This window comes from Miniopterus schreibersii, assembly GCF_964146895.1.
Source record: "Miniopterus schreibersii genome assembly, chromosome: 2".
NCBI lineage: Eukaryota > Metazoa > Chordata > Mammalia > Chiroptera > Miniopteridae > Miniopterus > Miniopterus schreibersii.
In genome coordinates this window covers 66,210,961-66,223,484 of record NC_138102.1, presented here as the reverse complement: position 1 = coordinate 66,223,484, position 12,524 = coordinate 66,210,961, and the positions used below count along the sequence as shown (strand labels likewise).

The 12,524-nt window shown below is 32.2% G+C and overlaps 1 protein-coding gene across 2 annotated transcripts in view; it reads left to right on the top strand.

Moving 5' to 3' along the window:
* Nucleotides 1–12,524, top strand: part of PCDH17 (protocadherin 17) — a 91,427-nt gene that overhangs the window by 34,483 nt on the left and 44,420 nt on the right. Inside the window, exons 2-3 of one of the 2 annotated variants that reach the window (XM_081129761.1) lie at nt 1,733–1,791; nt 1,928–2,097. In XM_081129761.1, the coding sequence (XP_080985887.1) occupies nt 1,733–1,791; nt 1,928–2,097 (229 nt within the window). Of the gene's footprint in view, nt 1–1,732; nt 1,792–1,924; nt 2,098–12,524 lie in introns of both variants that reach the window. The other variant, XM_081129760.1, reaches the window with a different exon arrangement.

The window sequence follows — 12,524 nt, the reverse complement described above, 5'->3', positions numbered from 1 at the left end:
CATATTTTTTAAAAAAAACATGAACTAGATTTTATGAAATTAAAATGTGGAGTTTCAACTAATTATAGTTTTAAAAATTGGAAAACTCTTTTGCAAACATTGTTGCCCTTTGTGTTGGTTTCCATTATTATTTTTATTTGATCTTTAAATTACCCTCAAACATTGATAATTTGTTATTTTTTAAAAAAAAGGGTGCTTCACAGAGTCTAGAAAAACATAAAATATGTTAATGAAAAATGTGTGCTACCAACTACTAGTGAAAGCAGATTAGGAGTGAGAAATAAATCTACCTTGTTTACCCTTAATTTTACATTTGTTTTGATAAAATTCATTTGAACAACAACAGAAGATTACAGATTAAGATATTTGTGAGGGTTTCTTTCTGTCCCCAAACTTCTAAGAGACACTGAAACTTAATGTTTTAAGCTGTTACTCTAACATGATTTTTCCCTCCAGTAGTATTTTGAAAAGCCGAGTAATTTAAATTATTATATGGGAAGAAAAAAAGAGTACTGTTAGTTTAAATTAGCCTTATTTATAAGGAAAACACATATTGCACTGCATTAAGCCTTACCTTGGGCCCTCTGCTTCATGAATTGCATGCTCCTGTGCCACCGATACTTGCATGCTGGATGGTGGTGTACGAACCCATAGCTGCTTCAGAGCATAATGGTGTGATATGAAGCGATGCAGAAAACAGGAGAACCTTTGTCCTGAAGTCAGCTGCGAGCAGAAGTAACGTGTATGAATGTACAGTATAGGGAAATCTATGAAAGATCTAGTCTCTTTCTCCCAAAAGACTCTGTTCAATGATACAAGGAGAATTCAGTTCTTTTTGGCAGATTTCCATGTCAGTTTGGAAGCAGTAAAAACAACCACAAAAACAAGCCTGGTTTCTCAATGTCTTTACCCTCAATGTTTTAAGTAACATTTTCTTTCTTTCTTTTTTTTTTTTTTTACTTTGTTATTAATAACCAGAAAGTAACACCTCTTTCCAATGTCTTGTTTGAGTACAGTTTTTATAGTATGGATGTAGATGAGAATGAATTATATGTGCCCTGCTTATATATTTATTTTATGATTGAATTTATTGGGGTGACATTGGCTAATAAAATTAAATAGGTTTCAGGTGTACAATTCTATAATACATCTTCTGTATATTGCATTGTGTGCTCACCACCCAAAGTCAAGTCTTCTTCCATCACCATTTATCTCTCCTTTAACCTTTTCTAGCTCCTCCCGCCCTCTGGTAATTTGAATGAAAGGGCCTGTATCTCTTAATTGAGGAGTGGATGACTTTAAAATGCTATGATATCAAGAAAGGCATAGAATCCCAGCAGATTATGTAATTATGTTAAAAATGAGTATTATTAAATAATTCACACTTTTAATATGGAGAAATTAGGTCATTTTTCTACTCCTCCCACAAATATTCCATCTTAATATCTAAATAATGAAACAAAACAGTGTTATCCATCCTGGTGCTAACAGAGAATGCCAGTTATGACAGGCTCATTGTTTACTTTAACAGGTAATTTGTGGACCGGAATCATTTAATTGTTCTGAGTACATAATTACATGTCAGCAATTTCCAATTTAATTAAAATGTACCCATCTGAAGATTAAGGGAATTTTTGCATTATTAATCATTTTTCCACTAGGAAATCTTGTTGCTCTGCAGGAGATTTGTCCAGTGTACAACTATACGTATTTTTTTCCTTCTCTTTCGCAGACAGACAATTTTCCCGCAGAGCCCAATTACATGGGCAGCAGGCAGCAGTTTGTTCAAAGGTAAGGCCTATTAAATAACTTTCTCAGCTTCCCCATTTGCATTCGTGTCAAAATTGCTTTGCAAGAGACTACGCTTCAGATTCAAACTCGTAGAGACAACACTTTCTCTTCTTTTTCTTTATATGTATTCCAGTAGCTCCACGTTTAAGGACCCAGAAAGAGCCAGCCTGAGAGACAGTGGGCACGGGGACAGTGATCAGGCTGACAGTGACCAAGACACTAACAAAGGCTCCTGCTGTGACATGTCTGTTAGGGAGGCACTCAAGATGAAAACGACTTCAACTAAAAGCCAACCACTTGAACAAGGTGAGTGAAGCCTTCCGATGCTTACCAAGTGTAAAGCTTAAGCAATCATTATGAACCTATTAGTGCTAGAGTTGCAGTTTATTACAGTGGAATGGACCATTGATAATGTATCAAAAGAAACAGCAAATCCCAAGTTTGTCCCAGGCAAAAAGCTACTATTCAAGCACCTCAGTAACCACAGGAAAAGGAAGGCCTTGGATAATAGTCTTTAAACTTCTTAACTTGAGAACTTGTTTAAAGTCACGAGATTTGTTCATTTTTCAGATTGAAATTGTAAATTCAACACTTTCAGGTGAAATGAATACTTCGTTAGAATTGTATAGTTCTTAGCTTGTTGGTTTTAGTGTGAATTTTAGTTTATAAGTAGCTTTTAAATAGTCAAATAACAGCTAAGCCAGTTGTGTCTCCCTTTGTTTTGATTTACATCAAAGTTTTCATGGATATCAAATAAGCATGAACGTGTTTACTCTGATAAAAATAAAGAAGTACTTCTTAATAAATGCATATATTCTAAAAGTCTATCTTCAGTTTATTCATTTGACATACCTTTTTATTAATTTTTATGTTTTCATTGTTTCAAGCACAATGGAATATTTGCTAATGATTTACCCAAAGAGAATTCAGATACTTTCATGTGTAAGAATTAGTGACTATAAGTAGGTTTTTTAATGTCCAATTATAATAAGTGTAAAAAATTGTTTTATAAATTGAATTTAAGAATTTCAAATGTGTGTTATATTAGTTAATATTAATTTTCAAAATAGTAACACTTTAAATATTTAACATTTATCATTTCAGTTTTTTAATGAGATACTACATTTATACTATATGAATGTAACTGCTAAGTCATGTATTAATTGATGGTTCATAGATAGCAAATTCTTGCCTGTAGTGTACTCTGTCCTATCACATGTAGCTTAGTGGATATAATATTTATAATATGTTCTAATCATTTAGAAATTTTAATACAAATATACATGCACAAACATATTTAATACAAAAATAAAAATAGATACAAATATTTCTGCACTGAATATAATTATGCTGGATTTATTTTAAGGTTGATCTCCTACAAACCTTCTTTACTAATTATAAGTGCCAGATAGATAGCTTTTTTCTGACATTTTACCTTTACAATTTTCTGTGTAAGTGCAATATTGTGTTTTTTTAAAAATTTATTTTTAACAAAAGGTATTTAAATACTTACCTAATATTCACAGTTCCTGCATATTTGAATGTTTACTTGAAAGTGACGTAAATGATTTTGAATAATGGGCTGTTGAATCTTGATATGTCAATGCGCAGTATAAGATAGACCCATCTATGTGTATAATAAAGTAAACAGATAATTTTTGGGCTACTATTTGTAAAGTTGCATATAGTAAGTAAAGAGCTTGCAGTTATTGTCATATCTACATGAGGCACTTTCTTAATAAAACACAAAACAACTACACTGCTGCTCACATTAATACTTCCTTTTCATCCACTAACCAACCGAGCAATATATTTGACGGGCGTGTAAAAGACCTCTATAGAAAAAGAAAGTTGTTTTATTTAAGTTTGAAAATATAATTTATATTGAAAAGATGGTTTTAAAAAAATATTTGATATCAAAGGGTAATATTTTAAAAAGGTGACTATTCTTAAAAGAAAATATGTTTGGCATATATTTTAATTAATATGACACATAAATATTGCTAGTCTAAGAGTGAGAATGCCAGTAGAAATGTCTCCTATAAAAGAGTTTTCACATATTCTTATTAATAGATATGGTAAAATTATGAATCTGAAAGCCACACTTAGGTAATCTATGAATTATGTAGGAGACCGGCTCCTACTTTAAAACATGAATTTGAAGGATTAGCTAAAATAGTATTTCATTGATTGAATGATTTGATTCATTATTGCACTTAATAAATATTTATTAAAGGCTTTCAATATATAAAAGAACAAAATTGATTTCCTCTAAGGGGAAAGAAACTAAAAGTTAAACAAAAAGAAACCTGTTTATCAGTTTTTTCTCTTACTAAAAATTTGTAGCAGTGCTTTAATAGATTTCAATTAAAAAATCAGGAGCATATTATATTTTACATTTGTTGGCTTCCATCCCTACTTAAATGATCTCAATAAAAACACACACACAACAACTAATGTTCTATTTCTAAATTGAAATATTTCTTTAATTTAAAAATTAGAATAAATTCAACAAGTAATCTTCACATTTTCAGTGGAACTTTTTGTGCTAATAATGGTTTCCTTTGCCAATGACTAAGCCATTTTATTAGCTCAAATGTTACTTTTTCTTCCTCTTTTGTGCACTTAGATTTTTTCCATGTGTTCTGTTCCTGATATTTGTTTATTTTTTGCTACCTCCAGTTTAATCATCTCAAATATACAGCATATGTGTGTGTTGTCCATTATTTTAGTAAAAATATTTGAAAGGGTTCAGTAGTTAAATGAATGTATAGTGTATTGTGCTATAGCTGAAGATAGATTTAAGGATTTTATGTTAATAAGCCCTTTAATAGAAAGAGGTCATTTTAGTTTCCCTTAGTGTGATAAACAAACAAACAAACACACACAAACAAAACTCCCAAAGAATATACTCCCCCCCCGCTCTAATTGCAATTTTGTGTCCTTTTTATTTTTTCAATTAGATTTTCTCTATTCTCCCTTCCCTGAGTATTACAGATAGGCAGGTGAATAGATAAAACTACCCAAATATTTTGGAATTTGTATGGTACCATAGTAGGACATTACTTAGTTAGAAATGCAAATATATATTTCTATCTAATAAGCATTGTTTATCAGAAAATGACACAGAAATTGACCAAAATACATTTGATATTATTTTGCTGAATTTATATTTTGGAATAAGAGAACCCAACTTATACCAAGAACTAAAAAAATACATATAATGTTATTTATTTAAATACAAGTCACATACAGCTTTATAAAGAATAAAACTCAAACATTTTAAAGTTAATTTATTTCTTATGCCTCAGTATATTATTCAATCTTTGACTTCTTTAAGAAAATACTGCCCCTTTGAATTTCTATCTATTAAAAGCCTGTAAATTATTTTCATTGCTAGCAATAACTGTTTCTCCTTTTAAAAAATTTAGTAAACTTGCCCTAAAACTTAGTAGTTTCTATTGATTCCAAAAGTAATAAATGTGTAATTTTTATAAATGCTGACTGGTGATTTCTCTGAGCTGCTTCTGATATCAAGTGATAGTTCTCAATTTTCCTTTTTTTTTAAAAAACATTTTTTATTTTATTTTTTTCCATCTCCATTAGCCTCCCTATACCCTCTTCCACCTCCACCCCACCCCCAGTCACCACACTGTAGTCACTATCCATGAGTTCTTGCTCTTTCCTTTTTTTTTTTCTTTCTTTTTTGCTCAATCCCTCCACCCTTGTCCTCCCAACACTCCCCCTCCAGAGCTGTCTGCCTGCTCTCTATCTATGAGTCTGGGATCACCAGTTTTCTCGATATCTTTGTAATTGACCGAAACCAGGTTTTTGAGGCTTGAAGTTAGTGGAATGTCATTGTACATTATGACTATTGACGACACATGCCAGGGATCGCAGTGAAAGAGCTACCGTCGTGAATCTAATTCCTGTGTTGGGTGGCCAGCTGACTGTCCCTTCTCCGGATTCCAGGACTTTACTGATCCTCAGATGTTGCTCCATTCAGGTTCTTTTTATTTTTCATTTTATTTAATTGCCATATAATTTCATTTTTTTCCCTTTCTACTCAATTCTTTGCTTCCACTGTTTTCTCTTTACTGCTAGAAAATCTGACTCCTTAAGTTACATTCTGGGTTCAAAACATTTCACAATGAAATCCCTGATTAAAATCTAGTAAAAATTAAATCAATAGAAAATTGAGAATAATAGAAATTCCAAATGAGCCAGGTTTGCTCCAATGAATTTCAACTTTAAAACTAACTTACATTCTTAAGGGTTGCCTTCCATCTTCCCAGAGGACATTCTAGAAAACTATAAAAACTAAAGTTATTGGAGTTTTTTATTTTTGTTTTTTTTAAGTCAGTGCTTAAATGTTGCTTGTGTACTCCTTATTCAAAAGATGGTTGTGTTAGTCTAAACGACTGCAGTATTTATTATATGATTTCAGAATCTGGCAAGGTTCTGAGCCCCACTGCTTTAAATCTCCCCGAGGCTCCTGTCCCCTGCAGTGAGGGTAGAGCCACACATTCAGGACTGGCGAGGAAATCAGTGGGACAGAGGATTAGGACACTGAACACAAACTTGACCTACTTTGCAATTTTCTCTTCAACTGACCCTGAATAGAAAAGTACTAGGATAGTACTTTTATATCCTCAAGCTTTTGCTTTGTTTCCTATTCTTCATTATGGTTACTGCAGCATGACCCTTTCAATCAAGCACTGTCTGTTCCCAGACCTTCCCCTAACAGGCAGAGCAAATCCACCTTTCCATAAGCAAGAACACGAAGATAACAACGATGTCCATCCTCTCAGCAGTCACCTGGCAACCTCTGAAAATAATTTTTAAAAGAAATGTTGCTATAAATTTATTAATAGTAAATATATCTTGGGAAGAAAATGGGAAATTACTGCCATATATCGGAGCTGGAAGGAACTGTTGAATATTTAATTTCATAAAGAAATCATTTACAAATTTTTAAAGGCACTGAAGCTTTATGATTCACATATGTGGCATTTAAGAAACTGTATTATTTGCCAAGAATTTTTATTTTTTTCAAGCCCTGTAAGTTTTTATTGGACTGCACTTATCTAAGAGCATCTTAATATCAATTTTCCCCCTTCCTGTGCTGTCTTTTAGGACTTTCAGAATTCATCTGATTTTCTATTTTACTGGATAAAATGGTCCACAAATTGTGAGCAGCTTCTGTTTATTTTTGCTTACCAAACATTGCAACTGTCCCAAGGTTCACCTAACTTTAAAAGTTTCAATGATATCTTTTTCTCCTGCGCTAACATCTGCTTCTAGAAGCCAGCAGCTGGTATCATGAAAATAGAGATTTTATCACCCTCACATTTGTTGCTCATCGTAAAACCTTCCTAACAAGTGTTGCATGATTTACTATAGATTCGATGTGATTTTGAGATTCTCTTGCCTTTAGTAAGCACAGCAATAACTTTTGCTAAAACATCCCAATTAGGAAATGCCGGGACAGTATTTCCTAAACTTTTGGAACTCATTTTGTCTCATTCTTGGGAGCAGAGGAACCGTCCCAGACTTGGCATTATCGTTAGTTCTCAAACACAATCAGAGGAGTCTCCTTTTTGTGTCTTTTTTTTTTAATGGCTATATATATTTCACTTTATAAATAAAATGCTACTATACTAGAATTATGTACACTTTTATGAAGCACACTTATTTTAGGAGTATGTCTGTAAACTATAAAAATCTAGAGTGATTATTAGCTCATCTGTTAATTAAGAACTTAAAGAAAATTATGATTCTCTCAGAAATTTTCCATTATTTTACTTTAATAGCATATTCTAAAATGGCAGGTTCTCTGTTCTTTTGAAAGCCATAGTACAAAACATTAGGGTAAGGAGAATCCTTGAAGTATGTAACTCCCCTATCTTATAGATAAAAGCAGACAGATTAAGTGACTTCCACAGAGTCAAGTTGGTGGTAGAGGTAGGACAGGTACTTTAGACTTGTCCTCACATTTCCTTTCCATATTAGTCTGAAGATGTCAGCAGCATGCTTGAGAGCTTGATTCTTGATTATTTCATATATTTTGAATAAATATTTAATATATTCATATACTTTATATATATTGAATAAAAGCTTCAATAGGTCAGTAGAATGTGTCATTTCAAGTGCAGATATTGACACTGCTGTGTTGTCACCAAGCACAAGAAAAAATCTTCAATCTGGGCATATTACTTACAATACTCTTGACTTCTTAACTGTGGTTCCCTGATAATTTTTTAGTGCATTAAAGAACGGTAGTTCTAGGAGAGCTTTTCATTTGTTCATTTATTGATTCACTTATTTTTTCTTTTAATAAACAACTGTACCAGGGATAAAAACATAAGCTAAGGTACAGAGTGGGTTCTCAAGGGGCTCAGACTGTATTAAAAGAATTTGTCATACAAACTGTGAGTTTCATGCACTGGGAGATATGCCCTAAGTACTAATGGTATCATGAGAATGAACACCCAGACCAGATTTGGGGTAATCAAAGAAAATTTCTGGAGCAGGAGGCCTTTGAGCTGATCCTTTAGATGATGATTAGCTCACTTGGCGGAGTGCAGCTGGGAGAGGGAGAAAAAGCACTCTCAGAAGCAAGGCAGTGAAGCGCTGTATGGCAAGTTGCTGTTAGGTGCAGGCGAATAGTGATGTGTGAGACCAGGATTGGTGGGTATGTGAATGGCAAGAATATGAGAAACCAGTGATGGGTTGACTAAGAGGGAACCATTGGAAATTCAGGAAGTAATGGTTCAAAGTTTCATTTTAAAGAGATGGTTTTTATGCCAATGTCTGGGGAGATGGGGATACAGTTAGGAAGCTGGAGAAGTAATTCAGGACAAGATAAAATAAGGCCCAGGGTAGGAAAGAGGTTATAAGAATAGAACCAAGGAAAGATTGAAAACTTTTTTTACTAAATACCAATACTTTTATAATGATAATAAATTGCTTAGTATTCATTTAAAATTGATTTTGAGATAAAGGTTTCTAAAGGAAAAAATTATTTTATATAGAAATAAATGGACTATTACTTGAATTGTCTAAGGTCTTTAAGTTTTTATGTAGTACCTATATACCGCATATATTAAATTAACACATATATGTTTGAAATTTAAACTTTTATCATTTTCTCTAAATGACTAATGCTTGTTTGCATACTGGAATTGACTTACTAAAGAAACTTTACGGTTCAAAGTTTCCAGGAGAAAACAAAAACAAAAACTTTAGTTAACCAGATCTTTGAGAGAACTTCAGGAACGTAGTGAGGTAGTTTAAAATTATGTGATAATGAATCTTAGAATTATGACTGAGTTCAGTTTACTAAAGTGGTGAAGACAGGGTGAGGTCACCAAGGGGAACATTTGAGAAGTAAAAGAAGAGTTTAAGTGAACATTAGAAGAGGCAGCTGGAAGTTGTATGGCAGTTGGAGAAGTCAGGAGGTAGAAGGTGCATGTTTGTCGTAAAGAGTTATAACCATTATTTCATTCATAATTATTAAGACACAAGATACAAGAATGTGTACTATATCAAATCAAACATTTAACATATTCAAATTAACTCCTCCAGTACGTTTCAATTTCATAGCCCACCTGAACTTTTGAAAGCTAATGTTTTGGTGTGTAGGCCTACAACTCTTAGAATCAGAAGTTTTCCAGAGTTAATAATTTTTCAGATTTTACAAGTGTGATGTAATATATTCACCATATATTATGTAAGATTTCTACTAGGATCTGTGGCAGTACTCACAATCAAATGCAGTGACGATTTTATAGGGAAAAGCTAAATATTCATACTAAATGGAGTAAAGAATAATTTAAATAGGCCGTGTCAGTGCAAGTCAGTTTTTACCATCAAGTAAGTAAATAACTGCCAGATCTGGATTTTGGGGTTTTAAAAAATATGGACAAGGAATTGTAGACTTGTACTTAATTTTCACGTTGTGGTTTTTGCTCCCTTAAATTTTTGACAATGTGTTGCACTGATGATGATTCAAGTAGTAACATTATGAAAAAAATATCTACCACCAATAGAAGTGATATTAAATAGTTTCCTATTAAATCAGATTAAAAATTTGAAGTTGGTCTCTTGCCTTAGGCCAAATATAGAAAAAAAAGTCTATTATCCCTGTAATAGTTTTAATATTATAAATATTTACTTTGGAAACCCAGAGTAATCTGGGAACATTTAAATGTTTAATCAGTTCATAAGATCATTTTGAGTAGTACTTTTATGATTTGCAGACTGATAACAAATGCACCCCTGCATCTGATACAAGGTATAGTTTTGAAACACAATACATATTTCATGGATATTGATTTGTCTGCCCTGGATTTTATTTTCTTTGAGGTTTTGAGAATTCAGATTGAGGAATGAAATTGTTGTATTTATTTTTTTGTCTTGAGTCATTTCCTGTCTAATTTTAATTATTGTTTATTACATGATATAATTTACATAGACATCTGATATTTAACCCCTACAAACTAACATTTTTTAAGTATTTAAGGGAAGATGGCAATAAAACTATAGAAAATTTTAATACATGCAGGATGACTTCATGATGTTCATGAGAATTATTCTACTCTGTAGGAAAACAATAGACAATAGAGTGAATCTTAACTAAATATGTCTGATAATTTTTTTTAACTCATGGAGTTATATTGTGGCTCTTGCTCAGGGCAGATCTCATTACCATTAATTAATACATGAATAAATTAATTCACTAAGTTTTGTTTCAGCACTCATGTAGATGACACTCTGCCTTCAAGGTGCTTATCTTTGAAGGTGTCACTCCTCTGTCCATCTAGTTGTAATTCCATTAGTTAAATACTATGATATAAGTAAAATTAATTCTGCTAAAGACATGAATAAGGCATTACTTCACAAATCAAATGTGCTTTTAATAGGGTCTTGAAAGTAGAATAGGGTTACAAGATACAGGGTGAACTGAATATTAGAAGCTGGGATAATTCCATAATCAAAAAAGATTTAGAGATGTGGCAAACCAGAGTATAATCCAGGAATGGCAAGTAAATAGATATATTTTTATTGGAATATTCGGTATAGATTTATAATGGAGAGAAATTGGACCAAATGAATGGGTTAGGTTCAGATTACGAAAGACCTTGAATACCATACTAAAGAGTTTGAATATAATTATATAGGTAATACAAAAAATTATTTTGATTGGAGTTGCCTGATTAGAGTTTATTTCTAGTATCAATTAATAATAGACTAGAGGAGACCAATGTCCAAAGGGATCGTTCACTAAGTTTCAAAAAGGCAGAGGCATGTTTAACACTTTCTAATTTTTTGTATATCATAATGTCTTGTAACTTCATTGCTGTGCCCAATAGTTTTTTACTGAAATTATTCTGAGTAATAAACATAACTCAAAAGAAATATTACTCTTCAAAGTATCACCTATTTATATTTGTTGATAATGATCACAGTTGATTTTTCCTTTCATTTTTATTTTAAAGCAGAGCTAGGAGCCTTACCTTAAATATAAATTCTAATGAAATTCTTGAAAGCTTATGAATGTATGACAGACCGTGTGAACTTATTCAATCAGATAACAAAAGATCAGTTAGTAGTAATAAGGAATTAAAAAGAAAATAACATTTATTAAACATCTATTAAAATTCAATCACTGCACAAAGCACTTTTAAACAAATTTGTCCTCATGGCAAGCTGATGAGATGACTGTTATCACTCTTTTTTTAAAAAAATTATCTTTATTGTTGAAAATATTACAGATGTATCTCTTTTATTAGATGACCAGCCTGAGCATCAGAGAACTGAATTAACTTGCCCATGGTTGCTGACCTTAGCAGTGCAGCATGTCTGCCTGATGCAATGTCTGTGCTTTTTCCACTCTAGTCACTTTTCCTTATTTAGTCTTTAACAGAGAGTTTGCAAGGTGGTTATACTAGTATTTCTAAGTTGAAAGTAGGTTTCTTACTTTTGAAATTAGAATTGAATCTGATTCTTTACATCTAAGTGTATAGAGTTGTGAAGGGTTTTCAGAACCACATATAGTTACCTGATTAGTTGCCATTATTAATTATTATTATTACTGTTGTTGTTATTATTTTGACTTGCTCTGCAGCAGCATCTAGTACCAACACTATTGTTTTTTGATCTTTACGCACAATCATAACCTTTATCTCATTGCTACAGATTTTTCAGTTAACCCTAATTTGTTTTATTAAAAATGGACATAAAGCACAAAACTTCCCTTGCTAACACATTGATACCACTTGGAAATTAATTTCTTTTCCATATATTCCCCAAAGTCATCCTTGTCTAGCTTATTAATGTATAATCACTGGTAAAAATAGGATGTAAGACAGTTCTAGTTATGTGTTCTATTCCCCCAATCATTGCCTCTCAAGTTTGACGAATGGTACTTCTATTTTTAAGCTATAAATAAAATTAATTTTGTTTTGTAAATGCTGTATGTATTAAGCTCTAGAGTTAGTGTTACTTTTAGAACTATGACAGACTACTCAGACATATCTAAGTTGGATACACAAATTTAATTTCATTTTCAAGACACTGTGGTCCATATACATTTCACAGTTCTCCAGGTATCAAAGTTTTTGTACAATAAAAATGGTGAGAAAACTTGACTAAATTCCCCTTATTTTATTTCTCCATCCCAAACCTGCCAACATTCTCTCTCCACTTCCCCAAGCCCTCTAGGCCAGCTC